We start from the raw sequence: 25481 nt of genomic DNA on the forward strand, positions 1-25481 counted from the left end.
TAAAGTGACTCAATAAATTTCATGAACTTCTTGCGTTGCATGTCAAAGACAGTGAATTTAATGAGTTCTAAATATTTCATTATGGTTGAAGATACCTTTGTATAATTACATTATTCCCTCAATGTGTCACATTCGTTTAATGTAAATTGCCAGTGTTTTATTTCATGTTTCAAATGGCAAAAATTCACAACCAGCTCAGTAGATTGCGTTTTCTATTTGGCATATAAGTTGAATTCCATTACTTGAATAATCTTTAGAGATTTTAAAGATTGGCTTATAGGATCGCTAAAAGGTTCCCCAAGGGAGACTGATTAGCAAGGTTAGATCTCACGGAATAGAGGGAGAACTAGCCATTTGGATACAGAACTGGCTCAAAGGTGGTGGTGGAGGGTCGTTTTTCAGACTGGAGGCCTGTGACCAATGGAGTGCCACAAGGATCAGTGCTGGGTCCTCTACTTCTTGTCATTTACATAAATGAATTGGATGTGAGCATAAGAGGTACAGTTAGTAAGTTTGCAGATGACACCAAAATTGGAGGTGTAGTGGTCAGCAAAGAAGGTAACCTCAGATTACAACAGGATCTTGACCAGATGGGCCAATGGGCTGGGAAGTGGCAGATGGAGTTTAATTCAGATAAATGCAGGGTGCTGCATTTTGGGAAAGCAAATCTAGCAGGACTTATACACTTAATGGTAAGGTCCTAGAGAGTGTTGCTGAACAAAGAGACCTTGGAGTGCAGGTTCATAGCTCCTTGAAAGTGGAGTCACAGGTAGATAGGACAGTGAAGAAGGCGTTTGGTATGCTTTCCTTTATTGGTCAGAGTATTGAGTACAGGAGTTGGGAGGTCATGTCGCGGCTGTACAGGACATTGGTTAGGCCACTGTTGGAATATTGCGTGCAGTTCTGGTCTCCTTCCTCTTGGAAAGATGTTGTGAAACTTGAAAGGGTTCAGAAAAGATTTACAAGGATGTTGCCAGGGTTGGAGGATTTGAGCTATAGGGAGAGGCTGAACAGGCTGGGGCTGTTTTCTCTGGAGCGTCGGAGGCTGAGGGGTGACCTTATAGAGGTTTATAAAATTATGAGGGACATTGACAGGGTAAATAGGCAAAGTCTTTTCAAAGTTTGTGAGATTATTTGTAGCTCGGGTCCGTTGCAACGGACAGTTGGAACTGACAACCGGAAGCGGCAGATTCAAACCACTACAAAAGCCGGAGGAAAGATCACAGAAGGGCTTCACAGGAGGCTCCCAAGCACTGAGGATGTCACCTAGACAGGGGACGAAACGTCTGCAACACAAATTCCCAACTCGGCGAACAGAACCACAACGGCAAAGTCTTTTCCCTGGATTCGGGGAGTCCAGAACTAGAGGGCATAGGTTTAGGGTGAGAGAGAGGAAAGGTATAAAAGAAACCTATGGGGCAACGTTTTCACACAGAGGGTGGTTCGTGTATGGAATGAGCTGCCAGAGGAAGTGGTGGAGGCTGGTACAATTGCAATATTTAAAGAGGCATTTGGATGGGTATATGAATAGGAAAGGTTTGGAGGGATATGGACCGGGTGCTGGCAGGTGGGACTAGATTGGGTTGAGATATCTGGTCGGCATGGACGAGTTGGACTATTTCCATGCTGTACATCTCTATGACTCTAAAAGAATGAGAGCAGTTTGGGGAATGCACGATTCCGGCTTAGAAGAGTACAGAATGTCGCAAGTGAGAGATTATTCGTTAAAGCTCCAAATATTTGTGATCTATTGACCCAGATTCAGAAACCAATGTAATGATAAGAATTTGTGTATGCTAAGACTGTAACCTCTAATTCTTACAAGTAATGGCTGACAAATGGTGACAATTTAATTACAATACAGAGAGAAGAGTATTGTATTGTTAAAAGAAAAATGAAAGTCATATGTACGTTATGGATGGATAGCTATAAGTGAAATGGAAAAGGATCTGAGGATCATGGCATAATAGCTCAATAGTTAATGTGTTAAATTACTGTGAAACAGTGACAAGCAAAGCAAATAGAATGTAATTATTATATTAATCGATCAGAAGAATTAAATGGGACGATGTCATAATAAAGTGTACAATGTCCTTGTTGGATTATGCTGTAAGTAATGGGTTCAGCGTGGCACAAAGAAAGAAGGAAATTTTCAAGCTAGTGTTATAGCACTGAGAGAAGCATTAACTGAACCCTCTGCAAGATAATCCTGTATGATCTGACTTAGCATTGAATTAGGGAGGGATACATGTGTATTGTGGAAAAAAGGACACATTTAGTCAAAGCTTTTTTATCTTCCACTCTTCAAAACAATTCGCAAGAATCCTGATTTATGTGAAAAACAAAGCTTTTAAGTTGTGAGAGGAAGATACTATTTTGTTGACAAGTGGACTCTGGTAGATGTGTTGCCCTGGAAAATGCACCATTTTAATGATCATTGACAGTTAACTGCAAGGCTTAGTTTAAAACTTAAATCAAGCAGTTTTACTCTGGTCAGAGCCTTGTCTTGAGGAATGAACTAGTGAATGACTGTCAACTATTTTGTTGAGTTGAAACAGTGCATGTACATTTTCTTTCTATTTGCAAAGAACAGAGTATTAGTCTAAATAGTTTCCTGTACATGGAAATGCACCAGTTTGAGATTCTAACTTGCAATTGGTTGAATTGCTGTCAGCATAATTCTTCACACACCCAGGATTATTCAGCAAATGTTATCCAATTGAGGAATCATGCCCAATCTCGAATGCTGTGTTTTGGGTTTTGCAAGTGCAGGCTGGTTGGCTACAGTCAGTATTTGATGTTGCAAATGGTCAAAGCGATATTCTACTTGATATGATGTAAGTCTTTGGGACACCCAGCCTTGAAACCTGGCATCACCCTGACACTGCTTTTCGTAATTCACTTCTGAGATGGCAAGTATGTCTTTTTGACTTTAAAGCAACATCCTGTTAGTGGTGAACACCACTGGTCTAACTACTGCATAGAGGCAGCACAAAGCAACTAGTTTTATCTGCTGTTCTAACCTTTGAGATATCTTACCCTTCAGGATAATTTGAAACAGACTCAGCAGGCCCTTAGGGCCATTCATGATGCTTTTGTGATGTACAATGAGAAATTTCTGTGATGTGAGAGATTGGAGATCCAACTGAGCAGGCAGATGACAGCTCTTGTTCCTACCAGTTTGAAGTGTCAGTTAAGATGATAGATTACATGTTAATTATAGTAAGATTGAATCCCCCATTTGTCCACACGTCACTGCTTTGTAATTTTAGTGATAAGATACAAACATATGAAGTACAAACAGGAGTACCAGTACTGCTATTCAATAATATTATGGCTGATCTGACTGTGCCTTTAACTCCATCTTCTCACCTACCCCCAATAAATGTGGACTCCTTGGTCAAAAAGTTGTCTATCTCTTACCTTTAAAAAGTCAATGCTCCTACCCCATCACTCTCTGGGAAAGATACATCCAAAGATGCACTAACCTCTGAGAGAGATATGGTTGAAGGAGTGAAAGGCAGCTATGAGGAAGGAACGGTGGGCAGGTCAAAGCTAACCTGATGCCAAAGCCTAATTTTAGCTGCTTCAGAATGGGTGACATTTTCTGAACCTCCCATTGTGACTCTGAAAGTGACCATCAAGGCCACCTACTGGAATGTGAGTTTGAAGGTGAAGTTCATTAAACAGAATGAATAGGGAAGTAGACTCAGATAATTTTATTTACTAAATATTTGCCAAGCAGAGTTATGAATGATAACAGAAAGCATGGTTAGAACGTAATGGGTGGTTCAGTGGTTAACGCTGCTGCCTCAGAGTTCCAGGGACCTGGGATCAGTTCCAGCCTCGGGCGACTGTCTGTGGAGTTTACACATTCTGCCCGTGTCTGAGTGGGTTTCTTCTGAGTGATCTGGTTTGCTTCCACAGTCCTAAGGTGTGCAGGTAAAGTAGTTTAGCCATGCTAAATTACTCCATAGTGTTCAGTAATGTATAGGTTAGATGTGGTTAGTTATGGGAAATGCAAGGTTACAGGGGTAGTAGGGGAGATGCTTTTCAAAGTGTCAGTGTTGGGCCGAATGGCCAGTTTTCACACTTTGGATTTCTGTAGATCAGAAATGATTTCTCCTCCAATTTAGTTAAGGCCTTTTGATTTTTAAACCATGATCCTTAGTTTTAGACTCTCCCACAGAGAGAAACATCCTCTGTGTCCAGTTCCTTCAGGATCTTGTATGCTTAATGAGATCATCTCCACATTCTTGTAAATTAGATCAGATTAACTTGTCTAATCTTTCCTCCTGCAACAACAACATTCCAACTTCCAACCCCAGGTATCAGTCAAGTGAACCTTCTCTGAAACTGCTTTTATGTAGTAACATACCCCTTTAAAAATGGAAATAAAAATTGTACAGAGCGTCTCACCAATGCCCCATACAATTGCAGCACAACATCCTTACTTGTATATTCCATTCCTGTTTTAATAAATGCTTGCCTTCCTCTCACTTGCCACTCACTGTCTGTCCATACTAACATTTATGATTCATGTACCTGACACCCAGATCTCTCTGTGCCTCAGAGTTTTGCAATCTCTCACCATGTAAATAATAACGTGTTTTTATATTCTTCCTACAAAAGAGAATAAAGACATTTTTTCCCATATTATACTCCATCTTCCTTTGTTTTTGCCCACTCACTTAGCCTGACTATATCTCTTTGCAGATTCCTTCCCTGCTCTGCATAACTTAGTCACAGATCTATTATTGCGCCAAGTTGATTCTGCACTAATTCCTTAAAAACTGTCTCTAATATTTGCCTTGCAATTTTGTTTAACTTAATATTTCCTTTGTGGTTCATTCTGTTGGTCGTCTAAAATTACAGTTGACTTCTATATTTAGCAGCTTGTCCATATGTTTTAAAATCATATCCATAAACCTTCCAATGTATATTTCACTTCTATTCGAAGTAATTATCTTTTGCAAAAAGAGGGCAAGAATTTAGAGCAAAGCGTCGACTGTGTGTAGAAAGGGAAGAAAAATAAAGGACTAACGGATAAGAAATAATGCAGAGCCTCTGGTTTTTGTGAAAAGCAGCATTGAGACAGAGATAATACAAGAACTGGAATTGAGAGTTGGGAACATAAATATTAAATTTTGGGTTAATTTTTTTGATTGAAAGAAGGATCAAAGGTTATGAGGGGCAAACATGATCCTACCAAATGGCAGACTCGAGCGATTAAATGTTCTGCTCCTACCTCTTATTTATTTGATGTTCTTGTGTGTTGTAGAGTGTGGGGGGGGGCAGTGATGGGGGTCAAATTCAGAAGGAGAGTTCTGTTCTATATCACGAGTCCTTTGAATGTGGTCTGGGATTAGAAGGTGATCCAGGTGACAACTGCTCCAGAGATGTAATAAAATCTCTGAACAGATTGATAGGAAAGTAGCTCGAAGAGCAGGTCTAGAGCCAATGATAATAAAATAGGTTGAGCTGAGATAAGTTAGTGTCAAAGCTTAGGACCTGGGGCTTGCTGAGGAGTGGAACTATAATGTGCAGGGAAATTCAAGATCTGAGATATAAAATATAAAATACAGGGACAGAATTAGGCCATTCGGTCCATTGAACCTGCTCCATCATTCGAACATGATTGATGTATTTCTCAACTCCCTTTCTCCTGCCTTCGCCCTGCAACCCTTGGTCCCCTTACTAATTAAGAACTATCAATCTCTGTCTTAAATTCGTCCAATGACATGGCCTCCACAGCCTTCCGTGACAATGAGTTCCACAGATTCACTACTGTCTGGCTGAAGAATTTCCTCCTATTCTCAGTTCTAAAGTGTAATCCCTTCAATCTGATGCTGTGCCCTTGGGTTCTCGTCTCTCCCTCTAGTGGAAACATCTTTTCCTCAGCCACTCTATTCAGGTCTCTCAGTATTCTGTAAGTTTCCCTCTGATCCACGCTCCCACCCCAAATCATTCTAAACTCCACTGAGTACAGATTCAGAGTCCTTAACCGCTCTACGTACGACAAGCCCTTCATCCAGTGGATAATTCTTCTAAACTTCCTTTGGATCCCCTTCAACGCTAATACATATTCCCTTAGATATGGAGCCTAAAACTGTTGCAATTATTTCAAATGATATCTGACCAGAGCCTTATACAGCCTGAGCAGTACATTTCTGCTCTTCTATTCTAGCCCTTTTGAAATAAATGTGGACATTGCATTCTGAATCTGCATGTTAACCTTAAGAGAATACTGAACTAGGCCTCCTAACTTCCTTTTGTACTTCAGATTTCTGAAGCTTTTTCCCATTTAGAAAATAGTCTGCACTCCTACCAACGTGCATAACCTCACACGTTCCCTCCTATCATATCTTTCCCCCCTTCTTATCTGTAGCACTCCTTCTGCAGGCTCCCTGCTCCCTCCACACTACCTGTCCCTCCAACTATCTTTATGCATCTGAAAACTTAGTAAGAATGTCCTCCATTTATTCATCTAGATCTTTAATGTATAATGTGGATAGATGTGGTCCCAACAATGACCCCTGTGGAACTCCAATAGTCACCAGCTGCCATCCTGAAAAAGACACCTTCATCCCCACCCTCTGCCTCCTGCCAGTCAGCAAACCCTCTATCCATGTCAGTACCTTGCCCCAAACACAATGAGCTCTGACTTACTAGCCTCCAGTGCAGCACTTTGTCACAGGCCTTCTGGAATTCCAGACAGATAATGTCTACTGGCTCTCCTGTGTCAACTTGCTTGTAATCTCTTCAAAGAGTTCTAATCAGTTTTATGAAGCTATGCTGACTCAGCTCTATTTTACCATGCTTTTCCAAGTACTCTGCGAACTTACCCTTAATAATGGATGTAAAATCTTATGAATGACTGAGGTCAGGTTAATCAGCCTTCAATTACCTGTCTTCTGCCACCCTCTTTTCTTAAACAGGTGTGTTAGATTAGCCATTTCCCAATCCTCTGGAACCCTACCTGACTCCAATGGCTTCAGAATGATTAGCACCAATGCTACCACAATCCCCTGAGCTATCTCCTTCAGAACTCTGGGGTGTAGTCCATCTGATACAGGTAATTTATCTACCTTGAGACCCTTCTGCTTCCCTAGTATTTTCTCTTTCATGATGGCTGCTACACTCACCTCTGCTCCAACTCTCTTAAAGTTTTGGTATAATACTGGTATCTTCCACTGTTAAGTGTGATGCAAAGTATCTATGCAATCCCTCCACCATTTCTTTTTTCCCAGCACAATGTTTTACTTTTTATTTATTTAAAAACACTCTTCCAATCTTCTTTTATATTACTGGCTAGCTTACGCTCATATTTCATCTTCTCCCCATTTATTGCTTTTTTAGTTTCCTCTGCTGGTTTTTAAAGCCTTCCCAATCCTCTGGCTTCCCATTCATCTGCACCACATGACATGCTTTTTATTTTGCTTTTGGATTTCTGCTGGCCCTGACTTCCCTATCAGCCACGGTTGCCTCATGGTTTTCTTGAGGAATTAATTTCTGTGAACTGTAATTTAACCTATTGATAGAATTTCTATTTTTATGAGAGGCAACAAAGCTGAAATGCTAAGAGGGTTTGGTAACTATTTCTACTGAATATCCACCAGCTGTGGTTGACCACTTTTTATCTTTTGCTGTTATTCGTGCATCCCAAATTTCCCTTTGGATATTGAGGGCTATGATTTTTTTTAGAACTGGAATCCCTACAGTGTGGAAATAGGCTCTTCGGCCCAACAAGACCACACTGATCCTCTGAAGAGTAACCCACCCAGACCCATTCCCTTACCCTATATTTACCCCTGACTAATAACATACACTATGGGCAATTTAGCATGGCCAAAAAGTGCTTGTTTTTCAGTTATTCGATAGGAAGAATGGAACCTCAATCTATGACTCATTCATAAAAACAAATCAGTGCTCCATGTCATAAATTGCAATAGTACTCTTTAGTAAAGTGTTAAAAGTGGGAATAGATGTGGAGTTTGCTTAAGTTGTATGCAGCGCGCCCTCTATTCCAAAACCTGCCAATTCTGGCAGTGTGATGCTGGGACTGCTCAATAAAGCCTGTGGAAGATTGTTACTGCAACTTTGCTCAGTTTGATGAAAACTTGGTGAAAATGGGCAGAACTCCAGTTACAGGCAGCTCCACCATCCTTTTTGTTCAATAAAGACTGGCATGTTATATTCTGTCTTCCTATTGGCATTCATTTTGCTTCTGATAATGAATGCTCATGGCCCAGTTTATGCCAGAGGTTATGGTCAGTAGTCCATCAGTACATTGAGTATGTGTGTATGAATGTTGTTTGTGTATGTCATGCAGGCAATTTCGTACTGATTCTATTGTAACAAAGTTAACTATTTCTGATCCCTGTGGTCCCTTCATTTTAACTGGTAAAATTAATCAATATTTTCTTATTCAGGCTCCTGACTTTAAAAGTGTGGCTTATTTGGTGACAAATTGTTATAATTTGATTGGTTCACAGTGTATTGTTCAAAGGATACTTTCAGGTATACTATCTCAAATCTGGAAATCTTGGGACTGGGTTCATGCTAGACCTTGTTGGTTTTGGGTGAAATCATGTTCAGAAGATTGGGCAAAATTGGTTCTGGTGGGGTCAAGGGTCACTTGGCACATGGGAAGAAACAGGCACACAAAGCCATTAACGAGTCTGATCTGTCAATGCAGTGCCGAGTGCAGCAAGCCACCAAGTTATTTTACAAATTCAGATTTAGCAACTTGTAAAAGCATCTGGTTTTCAAATACCCCTGGCTTTCAGATTTGTGACACTGCTTGTGTTCTATACTGTAAACAGAAAATGCTGCGTATATTCTACTCTGAGGAGGGCTTATTGGTCTGAAATATTTTCTCTGTTGTCCTCTCCACAGATGGTGCCTGATCTGCTGAGCATTTCCAGCTTTTTGCTCTTATTTCAGATATCATATGTTGCCGTTGTACTTGCAGTATGTAGCATGCCTTAGCTTTAATATCTATCCAAAAGATAGCACTGCTGACAGTGCAGCACTTAGTATTGCACCTGTGGGTCATCCTAGAATTTGCGTTCAAGTATCTGGAGCAAGATTTGGAACCACAACTTTCTGACTCAAGTGGAAGTTCTGCCAACTGTGCCACAGCTAACATCTCTGCACATTGATACATGTAACTTGCATGTGCAATGTTTAGCAACATTAGGTGGATTATGTCTTGCTGTACATAACATAGTACCAGGACCATTGGTTTGGTGCGATTGTCAAAATCCTGTTATTATTTGATGGTATTTTTTGGATTTTTGCCAATTCTACAACTTTGTCCATTATTCTGTGAAAATGTTCAAAGTTTGATCTTTAGTTTGATATTTACTTCATGGTATTGCCTTGCTGTTCTTAAAGTTGAACATAAGCATCAAGGCATTGTGCAAATTGTGCTGGCCAAGGTCAGTATTCAGCAGTAAAAGTATTGAACTGTTTTCTTGGGCTTTCTTTAGCTAATGTTACAAAAGAAAACCCCACAAAATCTTGTTGGAAGTGGATAAGAAATATTCAAATATATGGCTAGTTACTAGAAGGACCTATAAAATGATACACATTGCAGATACTTAGACAGCAGAATCTATCTTCCACTTACATTGTTATAGCTCATATGAAACCACAAATGCCCATGCCAAACAAGCTTTTGGAGATCCAGAACACTTCAGTTAAAAACAAAATTGGAAGAACTGTGGATGCTATAAATCAGAGACAGTTCTCAGGAAGGATCACTCAACCTGAAATGATTTCTCTCCACAGATGCTGCCAGACATGTTGAGATTTTCCAGCAATTTCTATTTTTTGACTTCAATTAAAATGTTTGTGGCTGTTAAATAACATTTCAGTAATTTTAATTCTTGTGAAATGTGTCATTTTAAAATATGATTCTGTTTCAAGTCTCATTTTGGCCACTGGAAATTTAAGTTATTACTAGCACTGGAAGTCTAAATAATGTTTTGCAGTTGGATTATGTTTTTCTCCCCTTTTGTTTGAGTTGTTCTCTTCTCAGTAAATTTTCCAAATTGGTTATTCATGATTGGTTTGTGTTTATAAGCCTGTCGATTTTTTCATTGCTATTTTCTACCTAGTTCAATTGTGTTCAATTTTTGGTTCACAATATTTCCATCTCCTTGTTTGTATCAGCTCTTTCATTCATCCCTGATCCTTAAATATTCTGGCTCATTGTGATTGCTTTATGCCATTTGTTCCACTTTTGCTATTAGCCAAACGACAATGCATTTCCAAATGTTGACACTAAAAACACAAATGAAACTTGAAAAGGAGGATGGTCTCGCTACTATATACAGGAAATGTGCATATGAAAGATTGAATATTTCAGACATATAAAAATGTGTTCTTTGTAGCAGGGTCACCCTTAAGATGCCACTACAGTGGTTGCACATCACTGTAGGATAGTCTTAGCTTTAATTCTACTGACTTTGTTTCCAAGGATTATTTGTCATTGCTATTTTGAATGAATCATGAATTGTGCACTTTTTGTTTTGGTAATTATTATTTTCTTTATTTCTTCAGGATAATGATGTGATATACTACAATGCGAAGGATGATCTCATGGGTGTAAGTATGGGGTAAAATAATGGGCTTGAATTGTGGACCATTCTTTTCAGAAATCAATGTTTTTTTTTCAAAATGAGTATGTACCTGAGCTTTCACAGTTGATTCTATATTAAGAAAATACTGTGCTGTTATCATTGTCCTTGAAAGATGGGACCAATCTGTTTATGTATTCTGTACTGTCTACTTCATTCAAGGATATCTTTAAGCAAAAAATGCAATTTTTAAAATCAACAATAACACGAAATAAAAAGACTCAACATTCAATATATGCTTTAGTGTAATTATTGATGGACCTTGCACATCGCAAAAGGTTCTGAAGCTAGTAAACAATGAATGATGCAACTTATTTTTGGAGAATTGACATGAAGTTAAGATTTTCTTAGGTTGAGGTTTCCTGCCAAGGGTTCATTGTTAGAAAAACTCACTTGGTTCAATAATGTCCTTCTGAGAAGGAAATCTGCCATTCTCAGCAGGTCGGGCCTATGTGTGGCGCCAGAGCCACAGCCATGTGGTTGACTCTCAACTCCAAAATGGCCTAGAGCCACTCAGTTTATCAATTGCTATGAAACTTCAACCAAGAAATGAAACTAGGCAGACAGCTTAGCATTGACTGAGGCATCAGAAAAGACAACAGCAAAAATAGGCCTGTATATCCTGCAAAGTCCTCCTTACTAACAGTTGGGGGCTAGTGCTAAACTTGCAAGAGCTGTCTCATAGACTAGTCAAGCAACAATCTGATATAGTCATATTCACAAAGTCATATCTTGCAGATAATGTCCAAAATACCACCAGATATGTCCTGTCTCACTGGCAGGGCAGACCCAGCAGAGGTGGTGGCACAGTGGTATACAGTTGGGAGGGAGTTGCCCTGGAGGCACTTAACATTAACTCTGGACACCATGATGTCCCATGGCATGATATTAAAATTGGGCAAGGAACCCCCTGCTGGTTACCACATGCTGTCCTTCTTTGGCTGATTAATCAGTACTCCTCTATGTTGAATAATACTTCAAGAAAGCACTGAGTTTGCCAAGGGCGAAAAATGTACGCTAGGTGGGGGAATTTCAATGTCCACCACCAAGAGTGGCTCGAAAACAGCACTACTGATTAACCTGATTGGGTCCTAAAGGACAAGCAACTGATCTGTGGCAGGTGGTAAGGGAACAAGAGGAAAAAACTTGGCTTCATCCTTACCAATCAGCCAGCTGCAAATGTATCTGTCCATGATAGTATTGGTAAGAGTGACAACAGCACAGTCTTTGGGGAGATGAAGTCCCGCCTTCACGTTGAGAATATCCTCCATCATGTTGTGTGGCACTATCACCAAATGGGATAGACTTCAAATTGATCTAGCAACTCAAGACTGGGCATCCATGAGGTTTTGTGGGCCATCAATAGCAATAGAATTATACTCCAGCACAATCTGAAACCTCATGGCCCGGCATATCCCCTGCTCAACCATTACCATCAAGCCAGGGATCAATCCTGGTTCAATGGAGAGTGCAGGAGGACATGCCAGGAACAACACCAGCCATATCTAAAAAGGAGGTGTCAACCTGGTGAAATGACCAAACAGGACTACTTGCATGCCAAACAACAAAGTAGCAAATGATAGACAGACCAATAGACCTATGCTGTATAGTCCTGCCACATCTAGTGGGGAATGGTGGTGTACATTAAGCAACTCACTGGAGGAGGAGGCTTTACAAATATCCCCATCCTCAATGATGGAAGAACCCAACAGATCAGCACAAACGATAAGGCTGAATGAAACATCTCTCAGCAATCTTCAGCCAGAAGTGCTGAGTGAATGATCCATCTTGGCCTCTTCCAGTGGTCCCCAGCATCACAGATACCAGTCTTCAACCAATTTGATTCACTCCATGTGACATCAAGAAACAGTTGGAGGCACTGGATACAGCATGGTGATGGGGCCTGACAACATTACGACAGTAGTACTGAAGACATGTGCTCCAGAACATGCCTCTCCCCTGACCAAGCTCTTCCAGTACAGTTACAACACTAGCATCTAATCAACAACATGGAAAATTGCCCAGGTGTGTCCTGTACACAAAAGACCAGCATAAATCTAACCCAGATAATTACCGCCCCATCAATCTACTGTTGATCATTGGTAAAAGTGGTGAAAAGTGTCATCAATATTTTTATCATGAAGCAGCTGCTCAGCAATAACAGTGATGCCCAGTTTGGGTTCTGCCAGAGCCACTCCTCCTGAATTCATTACAGCCTTGGTTCAAACATGGACAAAAGTGATGAATTTCAGACGTGAGGGAGTGATCGCCTTTGACATCAAGGCTGCATTCGACTGAGTGTGGCATCAAGGAGCCCCAGCAAAATGGGAATGGAAAGGTGTCAGGGAGCAAACTCTGGAAGATTGTGTGGTTGTTGGAGGCCAGCCATCTCGGCTCAAGGACATCTCTGGAGGAGTTCCTCTGGGTAGTGTCGCAGGCCCAACCATCTTCAGCTGCTTCATCAATTATCTTCCTTCCATCATGAGGTCAGACATGGGGATGTTAGCTGATGATTACACAATGTTCAATACTCTTCACATATTGAAGCTGTCCATGTCCAAATGCAACAAGATCCAACCAATATCCAGGCTTGGATTGACAGGTGGCACGGAACATTCATGCCATACAAATGCCAAGCAATGACCATCAGAGACAATCTTACCACTGCCCCTTGATATTCAATGGTGTTACCATCACAGATCCCCTGCTACTAATATCGTGGGGATTATCATTGGCCAGAAACTCAATTGGATTCAGCGTACACACATAGTGTCTACAAGAGCAGGTTAGATACTAAGAATACTGCAGGGAGTAAATCACCTCCCGACTCCACAAAGCCTGTCCACAAGTCAGGAGTGTGATGGAATACTCCTTACTTGCCTGGACGGGTGCACCTCTTATTATCCTGAAAGAGCTTGGCACCTCCAGAACAAAGCAGCTAACTTGATTGGCACCATATCCATAAGCATCCACTCTTCCACCACTGATGCTCAGTAACAGCAGTGTGTACTATCTACATGATGCACTGCAGAAAGTCACCAAAGAGCCTTGGTGAGCACCTTCCAAACTTGTGACCACTTCATTCTGGAAGGGCAAGGGCAGCAGTTACATGGAAACACCACCACCTACAAGTTTCCTTGCAAGCCACTCACCATCCTGGCTTGGAAATATATTGCCATTCCTTCACTTTTGCTGTGTCAAAATCCTGGAATTCCCTTCCCAAGGGCATTGCGGGGGTCCACCTACAGTAATGGACAGCAGTAGTTCAAGAAGGCAGCTCACCACCACCTCAAGGTCAACTAGGACAAGCAATAAATGCTGGCTGGCCAGCGATACCCATGTCCCTTGAGTAAGTAAAAGAAAACGCTGGTTCAAAATGAAGTTTGGAATTTTCATTGCAGCAGGGAGAAGCCATTTTTCAAATCTTCTATTCCTATGTTTTTGATCATTTTTAAAAAACAATTGCCATTGAGACCTTCATTGTATTTTATCTCTCGTTGCATATTCTTAAAGATTGTGTGGACAATGATTAATTTAAAACTTTAATTTTTAACTTTTATAAAAGGAGTTTATGCCGTGAATTCCTCAGGCCCTCATTATTTATGAGGATTTCCATTTTTACACCCGACCTACAGAAATGTGGCTGGAAAGTTGGATGGAAATGGACTTTGACAAAATTGGTGTCATGTACTTAATATGTCCTGCAGGAATTGCACTCCAGAGTGTGAATTCTATTTGATATATTGAGCTCCTTCTGGTTAAGGCAGAGAAACAGTCATGTCCTTAGTCTGTATTAGCTATGTGATGAACCCTTTAAGAACTCCATGTTTAATTTAAGTTATTCTCTTTAGTAACAATGTTCATTATTACAGGTTTTAAAGCAAGACGAAGGATTCACGAGGTTCAAGGTTATGTGGATTTATTAGATCCTAGATCTGGTGAATTTAGATTAGAGTTAGCTTTAGAGCTGTTATAACATGCAGCAACTTGCAGTTTTTAAAAATGATTTAATTCTGAAGTGCCCCCCAAATAATTCTGAAGGAGCTGCTTTCCTTTTCTCGTCAATGTTCTTTGCTCCATCCTGGAGATGCAGCCTTGCTTTGAATATAGTCCCATCTTCCAACGTGTCACCCCAATGCCCAATCTTGACTTGCAGTGAGTTGCAGCAAACTACTTGACTGTTGACACCATCACATCAGAGCTTTAATTCTGCTGGGTAAAGTGTATAAACAGAGTGGTTTGCTCAAAATCTTTACCTGTCCCTTGTGCGGCCTGGGGAATGGAATCAGGTTCGATATTCAGCAGGAATGCTTCAAATTCAGGTAGTGTTAAACCCTTAGAAGAACATTTCTGCCTTTTTAATTGGCACATTGTTTGGTGATTAACATATTGGATTGTCAACAATGCCAAAGTAAGGAATGCAGGGCATTTAAAAAAAAAGGAACAATCCTAGTCAAATTGAGATTGTGCGAATGTTCATTTTGCACAACTTGGAGCCTGTTACCAACACCATAGAGAAATCTAAATATTATGAATGCAGTGAATTTAGGGGTTGGACCGAAGGGTCTGTTTCCATGCTGTACATCTCTATGACTCTATAATTAGAAATCCTTTCTTTCCATATTTGAATGAGGACTGTTCTGGGGAGGAAACTTAGAATTAATGAAAAAAAACTGTAAGGTCCTGATGTTTTCAGGAAAACAACTTCATAGATTTCAATGTTTTTTGTGATTTGAACCACTTGGCTGCAATTTTTTAAATGTTTTATTCATACCAATTTTGGTGGTTTAATACAAAGAACTTTTGTTTACTAACATGTTTGTGCTTTTATCATTTTGGAAAACAATATTATATCAGTATTGTAATTTTTATCAGCTGAACAATCTTTGGTTTTGTCATTTTTTAATATTCTCCAATCCTGATACAAGATCTGTCAACCTACTTGTTGGATCACTGCAGTATTTAGCTTGCAGCTCTTCCACCCATGTGCCTTACGGCTTCAGCTGCTAAAGGACTAAAGTCAGCTGCAACCTTTTACTTAATTGAACCTCAGAAACAATGTATTTTAAAATTGCAATTTCCTTCTCCCACTTCTGTAACTGTGGAGGCTTTTTGAACAAAGTGTATAAAAGGTAGAATAACCTCTGCAATTGCTATTTCCCAGTAGAAAGTACTGAAGAGAGAGATCCACGAATGAACAACAGCTTTGGACAAACTCCCAATTATGTTTTAGTGTTGACTATCATTATTTGTAGTGACAAAATATTTTTTTCTGAACGGAGAGGCATCATTAAATAAGTGGATTTCAGCAAACCATCCGTTCCCTTTAAAAACAAACTTGCTTGTTTCTACTTGCATTTTACCTTTCTGTGGTTTGTGCACAAGGGCTGCCACACCCCTCTGAATGCAAACATTCCAATCTCTCAGCATTTAAAAATATTCTGCTTTTACTTTTCCAACCAATAAGGATAAATTCTCACTTTTCCACCATTGCCAGAATCTAAGTTCACCTAAACTGTCTATATCTCTTTGTTATCTCTGAGCATCCTCTTCACAACTTCCTTCCCCAACTCACAGTACCTAACCAACTGAACTTGGATATATTACACCAAGTCTGCTCATTAAATCATTAATATGGATTGTACTGATACTTGCAGCGTCCCATTAATTGCAGCTTGCATACCTGAAAATCTCATTATATCCATTCACCAATCTCTATTACATTCCCAATTCCAATATGAATCTTTGCCCTCTATTTGAATTCAGTTACTCTGAGAGGCTCCATGTTATTTCTGTTGTTAAAAATGATAAATTATCGCTGATTCTTTGTTTGTAGAGTAGGCTCCTTTCTATGTAATCAAAAATCCATCATAAATTAGCTTTTCTTGGATGTCATCACCAATTTGGGATTTTTAAATTACTTTCAAAATGTTAGAATAAAAGTGCAATCATGTTTGTACATATGCAAAATTTTAGCTTGTTCTAAAATTTTCACTTTGTAGTTTATTGGCTTAAAACCCCTTCTATGTTGCTTTTTATGCATTGTTATTGTCCAACCAACAGGGTGTAATGTCTCTAATATTCATGAGTAAATGACACTCATGTAGAATTAATAATCTCATATAATGATAACATTGCAGCTTAGATGTCTTTATAATCCAATAATTATACGCAAGAAACAAGATTGTGTCAGAGTCTCAGAGTTCTTAAATGTTCACTCTTTGATTTTCTTCCCCCTAAAGTCTGACAGAAATGAAAGCCGCCCAAGGATCAAACCTGATTTTCAGTTCAACCAAGCTTTCCGACGCCGTGTGGACTTCAACCACACAGCTGTCCACATCCCCACTGACATCTACGAGGGCTGTAAGTATCTTCTTCTCTTTTATGTTCTGTATCAAATTCTCCTTGATAGATAGATAGAATCTCTACAGTGTAGAAACAGGCCAATCAGCCCATCAAGTCCACATCAACTCCTCGAAGAACATCCCACCCAGACCCACCCCCCCAACCGTATGCCTTTCGGCCTGTATTTCCAATGGCTAATCTACCAAACCCTCCACATCCCTGGGGACTGTAGGCAATTTAGCATGGCCAATCCACTTAACCTGCAGATCTTTGGTTTGTGGGAGAAAACTATACAGACATGGGTAGAATGTGCAAACCCCACACAGACAGTCACATGAGGGTGGAATCAAATCTGACTCTCTGACACTGTGAGGCAGCAGTGCCAACCACTGAGCCACTGTGCCACCCTAGGTGAATATATAAATCCTACGCTTGAGCAGTTTTATTTTAAGGTGGTCAGAACAGTGTACAGTTTGTGGTACATCATAGGAAGGCTATGATGAAACAATAGAAGCTGGATTTTCATTCAAGCTTACCACTAAATTAGAAATAACTTTGTTGCATGGATTTTGGAGAATATCTCTTCAGGAAAATTCACCAGCCCTAGAAACTTGGAATTTGTTTACTTATTTAGATTATGATGATTGTCCAGCTGTTAATGGAAACTGAGCAGAGCTTTAAAGCATGTGATATAGACCAGCAGAGTAATTATGTTGATGGTATCTAAAATGATGCAGATAGTCATCTTAAACATATTCACTGTTGTATGCTTTGCCATTTATATCAAGTCATGGTATTTAAAGCAGATATATTATTTCTCTCAGTTACTCTGCACTTTAAGATGATGGTTCCCTCAAATGTGCACTTTATATGATATTGTGCAGTAATTTATTTTTCAAATGGAATGCATGCTATTCATCAGCCTTTGGTAATAAGAAGCTGATCTAATATCTATTTAGTCAATTTGTCTGTATATAAATTTCTACTTAATACACATGTTTGTCTTCTCTGCAAGGCAAGTAATACTCAAAGAATGCCTAAATGTCCTCATGCTATTTTTATTCTGCAGTGTAGACTGTTGGTTGCTAGACATTGCAACGTGGAAGAGATGCAACTTTGCATCTTTAAGGATTGTGTAAAACTTGGTTCAGGGTTTCTAAACTGTGGATCGCAATCCACATATAAATGTAAAAGAACCACACCATCATTCTTATCCTATTCAGATTGGAAGTTACAGTATCCAAATATTTGATTGTAAAATGCATTATATGTGCCACCTGCTGTGGTGTGAATTGAGAATGTTACCCCAGGGTGTGATAATATATTTGTACAGAGGCTTGCTTTCATTGTAGTGAATACATTAACCAGGCTCTTCAGCACAGCTGTGCAGTGAAAAATTCCTGTTCTTTGTTTTGATTTTGCACCACTGAGTTAACTTTTATAATGCGACTAATGCATAATTACAAAGAAAAGCACAAAGAATATTTTATATTCAGTAGTTCAAAGCTTTTGATCTTTTCCAGATCTTATCTGTGAATATTTTTTCATTTTTTACATATGTGCTCCCACATTATTTGTTGCCAGCTTCACAATTATTTATAGCAGAATGAAAAGTCATGCCTGAGGACTGATTACTCTTATGCTTTATTAATCAGTCATTTGCAATACAAATAATTAAATATTCCATTGTGGAAACAATTTTCAATCCACTTCACTCTTTCTGTGTTAATTCTACAACTCTGCTTTTTTGCAAGGAGTCAGTTTTGTGGTCTCTATTCCCTTTGTGATGTGACGCTGTGCCTACACGTTGTCTGATATACTCTGGTATCAGTAACAGAACCTAGGAACACCTTAGGCACTTGGAGTGTATGTGTAAGTTATATGATAACCTCAACAAAGTGCTAATATAGACAAAAGCGAAAAATATAAAAGAATGGCATGACCATGCTCCATCACCTTTATACACATGTAAAATGTGAAATACAAGGTAGCCCATCTATTCGATCCTTGCTTTTAAAGGTGTTCTACTTTTTCTATATATTTTAGCTCAAAAGTCTTATTTCATAGCTATATTACTATTATACCAAATAAAATGTCTTTATTATTTATTCTTTTGTGGTGTGTCAATGTCACTGGCAACTCTAGTGTTAGTTGCCTGTTTTATTTTTACTTGAACTGACTGGTTTACTAGGCCATTTCAGAGGCCAGTTGCTATGGGTCTGGAGTCACATGTCAGCCAGACCAGGTATAGAGGGTAGATTTTCTTCCCTAAAAGGCATGAGTGAACTGAATGGGTTGTTACAACAATTGAAAGTAGCTGCATGGTCCATATTATTATGTTAAACATTCAATTTCAGTTTTAATTCATTGAATGTAAATTTTCCCAAAAGCCTTGCTGGGTTTGAACTTATGTCTGAAGGACTGGGGTCTCTGGATTACTAATTCAGTGATTGTGCCATTAGGTCATCATATTCCTGATGTCTGCTGTGACCTTCCTAAACCAGTAGTGCTTCTGAAATCTTTGCCTGTTTAGAAATTGAATTTTGCTAAAATTGCAGCTTAAAATAGATATTGTTAATTGTCTCCATTAAGGCTTAGAGTCTGCGGGATTAGAGCATTTACTTGACAATGACTGTGCACAGATAAACCTATTCTGACTTTACACAACTGGTGGGCACCGCAGAGAGTCATAGAAATATATAGCACGGAAACAGACCCTTTAGTCCAACTTGTCCATACCGACCAGATATCCCAACCTAATCTAGTCCCATTTGCCAGCACTTGGCCCTACTCCTTCTAAACCTTTCCTATTCATAGACCCATCCAGATGCCTTTTAAATGTTGCAATTGTACCAGCCTCCAGCACTTCCTCTGGTAGCTCATTCCATAGGTGCACCACTCTCTATGTGAAAAAGTAGCCCCTTAGTTCTCTTTTATATCTTTCATCTCTCACCCTAAATCTATGCCCTCTAGTTCTGGACTGCCTGACCCCAGGGAAAAGACTTTGTCTGTTTATCCTATTCATGCCCCTCATGACTTTATAAACCTCTATGAGGTCACCCCTCAGCCTTTGATGCTCCAGGGAAAACAGCCCCACCCTATTCAGTCGCTTCCTATAGCTCAAATCCTCCAACCCCGGCAGCATCCTTGTAAATCTTTTCTGAACCCTTTTAAGTTTCACAACATCCTTCGCATAGGAAGGAGACCAGAATTGCATGCAATATTCCAAAAGTGGCCGAACCAATGTCCTGTACAGCTGCAACATGACTTCCCAACCCCTATATTCAATGCTCTGACCTGTAAAGGAAAGGATACCAAACGCCTTTTTCACTATCCTATCTACCTGTGACTCTACTTTCAAGGAGCTATGAACCTGCAATCCAAGGTCTCTTTGTGTCCAGCAACGCTCCCTAGGACCTTACCACTAAGTGTATAAGTCCTGCTAAGGTTTGCTTTCCCAAAAGGCAGCACCTCACATTTATCTAAATTAAACTCCACATTCATATTGTTCATATTCCAATCATTTATATAAATGACAAAAAGTAGTGGACCCAACACCGATCCTTATGGCACTCCACTGGTCACAGGCCTCTAGTCTGAAAAGCAACCCTCCACCACTACCCTCTGTTTTCTATATTTGAGTCAGTTCTGTATCCAAATGGCTAGTTCTCCCTGTATTCCATGAGATCTAACCTGCTAGCCAGTATCCCATGGAGAACCTTGTTGAACGCCTTACTGAAGTCCATGTAGATAACATCCACCGCTCTGCCATCATCAATCCTCTTTGTTACTTTTTCAAAAAACTCAATCAAGTTCATGAGGCATGATTTCCTACGCACAAAGCCATGTTGACTATCCCTAATCATTCTTTGCCTCTCCAAATACGTGTAAATCCTGTCCCTCAGGATTCCCTCCAATAACTTGCCTACCATTGACATCAGGCTTACCGGTCTATAGTTTCCTGTCTTATCCTTACCACCTTTCTTAAATATTGGTACCACGTTAGCCAACCTTCCCTCTTCAGGGACCTCACCTGTGACTATCAATGATACAAATATCTCAGCAAGGAGCCTAGCAATCACTTCCTGAGCTTCCCACGGAGTCCTAGGGTACACCTGACCAGGTCCAGGGGATTTATCCACCTTTATGAGTTTCAAGACATCCAGTAGTTTCTCCTATGTAATATGGACATTTTTCAAGATGTCACCATCTTATTTCCCCACATTCTATATCTACGATGTCCTTCATTATATATAATGTGCCTTCACAACTATTTTAGTTCACATTTTGTAAGTTTCATTTAATTATTTGATTTTTATTACAATGCCCCTTAAATATTAGTTTGATTTTCACTCTCATTTGTTTTTTACAGAGCTATAATCTATCATTTCTTTACAATGTTCCTTGATTCCTGACTTGGTTGGTTTCTCTACTCATACCCTTTTTGGAGGAAAAAAAAACTTTTCCTAATCCTCTGTTTGGTTTCATTCTCAACTCTATCTCCTCTCCTGACCTCAGCTTCTGACATATGGAGCAGTTTGCTTGCTATACTTGTCTTGACTTCTTCGACCTTAGTAGAGGTGATTGTCTGGGAATTTGTTGCAGTGGCATTATTGGTAACAGTTGCCATAAATAATTCTGTTGTTCATCCCAATTCCCCAGGGCCAATCTAATTTTGCTGAGAAATGCATTGTTGTACAGCACGTTGATATTGGACACAATCAAGTAGACTTGGAAGTAAGATATGGGTGATGTGTGTGAATACAGCGGTTTCATCAGGCCAGAGAACTGATGACTTTCTTTCAGGGTTTTGAATTGCCACTTGAAGAATCACAAGTTTTATAACTTTGATAATAATAGATAAACGAAAAGCAAGCTGTTCAGTCAACTTGTACTCTCAATGAGGGATTCTCAACAGTTTTTTGGCCATGGACCCCCTTGGCAGTCTTCTCAGGTTCCAAGCCCCCCCTTTCAAATAGTGAAACAACACAAACAGATAGACGTTAAATCATTTATTATTGAATACCAAGAAAACTTGAACATTGTGACATACCGGGCAAAACTTACAAAAAAGATTGTATGGAATTGAACATTTATCAGGCCTCATGTGATACTTGAGCTTGGTGCTTCTAATAACTATTATAAATAGCAAGGAAAGTATTGACTCAATTGACGGTTGTTGCTTGGACTTGAAGATGGAAGCAATAAATGCCTAGTTTGTGTGACAATCAGGAATACTTTAGACTTTGCCCTCAGCAACTCTTATGTCTGTACCTCTACTTTGTTAAATATCTGGAAAAAGCAGGCAGTTTGAGTCCATAAATATTACTTCCTGTTGTCACAATTTTTGGTTGGCATTTTTATGCCAACACTACTCATTAAATTTTACCATTATCCATCTGTACTGTCTGTGTGGAAAGTAGCTGGCTTGATCTCACTGTAATTGTGAATGCTTTTAGTAATGAGGAAAACCAATTTCCTAGCATTACAGCTGCTCTTTCCCAATGGAAATATGATGTGAGATCTGGTAAATTTCAGGAAAATAGCAAACAGTTTACCAAAGTAAAATTTTCAAAAAGTTCAGGAGAGCAGTTGGAAACAGTTATAATTACAAATGTGTTTCCGTTACATAATTTAAGACAGTGTTGGATTTATCCTGTTCTTCATTAAATGCTCTCCCCACCTTGCGTAGTGTTGACATCGTCAGAGTTAGCAGCACGGTGGGCGGCACGGTGGCACAGTGGTTAGCACTGCTGCCTCACAGCGCCAGAGACCCGGGTTCAATTCCCGCCTCTGTGTGGAGTTTGCACATTCTCCCCGTGTCTGCGTGGGTTTCCTCCGGGTGCTCCGGTTTCCTCCCACAGTCCAAAAAAAAATGTGCAGGTTAGGTGAATTGACCATGCTAAATTGTCCGTAGTGTTAGGTGTTAGGGGTTAGGGGTAAGTGTAGGAGTATGGGTCTGGGTGGTATACGCTTCGGCGGATCGGTGTGGACTTGTTAGGCCGAAGGGCCTGTTTCCACAATGTAAGTAATCTAATCTAATCTAATGATTTGTTGACTTTGGTTAAAATGCTCGATGCATGGTTAAAATGATGGTAACGCTACAGCATTTTCTAATCTCCTTGTATTATTGGTACCCAAGGCTGCATCCGTAGTCAGAACATTTAATAAGACTCAAGGGACTTAGTTAATCAATTTTCTGCTTTGAAATGCAAAGTCTCATTGGTCAGTCATTTGTAGAGATTAACAAAGACTTTGCCTTGGGCAATGATAGTAATACAGCTTTCATAATCACTTTATCTGGAATCATTTACCTTTGGCAATAACAGTGATACTGCGGTTAGAACTATTTAAGCAATATATTTTGTATATAATGGCAGAAGGAACATGGTGAGACATTTAAGGCTGTCACTTAAATACTATAAATGCAGCTTTTCCATGTGTTGAAATTTAGTTACTGGGCATTTATGAATTGAATGAGACATCTACTTTCCTGGTTAAGGGGCACCAGTGAACAGGATTGCAAAGTCAGAAGTTTTATGTTTCTGTGTCTGGAGGGTTGCTGTGGACCCAATCATAGCTTATTTTGTAGCTTTAATAAAACTGTGGCATGCTTGATACTAAATTGAACTAAAGAAATATAGTAAACAAACTAAATTCATTTTACAGTATGATGGTATTTTTAATAAAGTATATAACAGTGTATGACATAGGCAGCACCTGATTGAATTTAGCTATAACTTTAATTATTTTTGTCTAATTTGCAAAAGTGACTTTATCCAAATAGGAACATAGAAACAGGAGTAGGCCATTCAGTGCCTTGAGCCTGTTCTGCCATTCAATGAAATAATGGCTGATCTATGGCCTAACTCCACATACCTGCATTTGACCCATATCCCTGAATACATTTGCTCAACAGAATTTTATGTAAGAGAAAGTGAGGACTGCAGATGCTGGAGATCAGAGCTGTAAATGTGTTGCTGGAAAAGTGCAGCAGGTCAATTTTATCTAACTCAGATTTAAAATTGACAATTGATGTAGCATCAACTGCTATTTGCGGAAGAGGGTTCCAAACCTCTGCAGCTCTTTGTGTGATCTTGCTGTGATTTCTTTTCATTTAATTTGGGCACTTATCTAACTTTACTTATTAAATTTATTTTGAGTGTCCTTTTAACCTACGACATTTCCTTGCCGTACAAGATATATTTTGTTCCTTGAGGGCATTTTTTTTTGCCTCATTAGTGTCTTCCCCCAAATCGTGCTGTCATGACACTACTCTATTTCCATCCAATAGAAGTAAGTTTAGATCTTGTAGCAAATGCCATTCACTGTCACATCATTCCCTCTAAAGAATCTCTCATGGATTCGGGAAATTATGTGTTGGGGAGATACCAATAATTAAAGCTGTTTTGTTCTCCATGCTACTTTGCTTGAATATGCATTGTTAATGTTATTTGTTGCTGTTTCAGTGATCAAAACATCAAAAATGTTAATTGTTTGGCAGAAATTGCATTAAAATGCATTTTGAAGACAGTTGCAAAATTAATCAATGTTAAACAGCCATCTCTGCCTACAGTTCATTGCAATAGTTTCTGCTCTGTGAAGCTCAATTAAAAACAAATCTGTCTGAAATTGTTTGTTTAAATTTGAAGTGATTAAACAGTGAATTGATTGTCTTTTTCATCTCAGAGGGTTCTTGCTGCCACAGAAATCTGCATTAATATCTTTTTTCATTTGAAATCTTACAATGTTCAGTTTGAAATTGTTGGCAAACATAATGTCCTATGTAAGTCTGCCCAATTTTCACCTATTTATTTCAATTTTACACACAAAATTCATTTTACATAAAAGTAAACTTTACAGTACAGCACACTGTGTTCCAATCCCACTGCTTAGTTCATGAATTGGCAAGATTTGAGTCAAACTTCTCCTGGGTCACAATACAAGTTCCAGGTCTCTGCCAATACCTCTTGGATTTTGCTGTCAGAAGACCTTGAAGAATCAGCTGTTAAGTATTCCTTTACTAATTTTCCCACACTTTCTCAATATATTTTTGGCTTGTGCTTTGTACTTCACTGTGGACGACAACAACTGCGCTCAGGCATTCATAGTGTGGAGAATCAATTCAACTCATGTCCTGCAGATTGTCTTGTAACGTTTACTTTAATGTACCTTGAAATTTTGTGTACAGATTAAAAATAAATGTTGATATTATCTCTGGGGGACTGACAGACCAACATTAACAAAAGGCATAAAATAGATTATTACACTGGTACTATGCAGACATCAGGAAGCATTTTTTTCACAGATTTCAGTGTTTAAATGGGCAGGGTTGGATCTATGGAAGTAATACGCTTGACAAACAAGGTGGTCTGGTTTAGTTCCATCTTTGATTAAGTTCTTATTTTTAAACCTCTTGCTTTTGGTAACAGCTTCCGATGATAATTGATATTGGGAATGAGTTAAAAAAAATTGCCTATGCCTCTGCTC

At 39.3% G+C, this 25481-nt stretch overlaps 1 protein-coding gene across 10 annotated transcripts in view; it reads left to right on the forward strand.

Moving 5' to 3' along the window:
- LOC122561717 (voltage-dependent calcium channel subunit alpha-2/delta-1) overlaps positions 1–25481 on the forward strand; it is a 661591-nt gene that overhangs the window by 263727 nt on the left and 372383 nt on the right. For 5 of the 10 annotated variants that reach the window (XM_043713760.1, XM_043713766.1, XM_043713767.1 and 2 more), the window contains exons 5-7: positions 10570–10614; positions 14519–14554; positions 16889–17009. In XM_043713760.1, coding sequence (XP_043569695.1) covers positions 10570–10614; positions 14519–14554; positions 16889–17009 — 202 coding nt within the window. The remainder of the gene's footprint in view (positions 1–10569; positions 10615–14518; positions 14555–16888; positions 17010–25481) is intronic. The other 5 variants (XM_043713763.1, XM_043713764.1, XM_043713769.1 and 2 more) reach the window with 1 other exon arrangement.

The sequence above is a fragment of the Chiloscyllium plagiosum genome, chromosome 23 (assembly GCF_004010195.1).
Source record: "Chiloscyllium plagiosum isolate BGI_BamShark_2017 chromosome 23, ASM401019v2, whole genome shotgun sequence".
NCBI classification, from domain to species: domain Eukaryota; kingdom Metazoa; phylum Chordata; class Chondrichthyes; order Orectolobiformes; family Hemiscylliidae; genus Chiloscyllium; species Chiloscyllium plagiosum.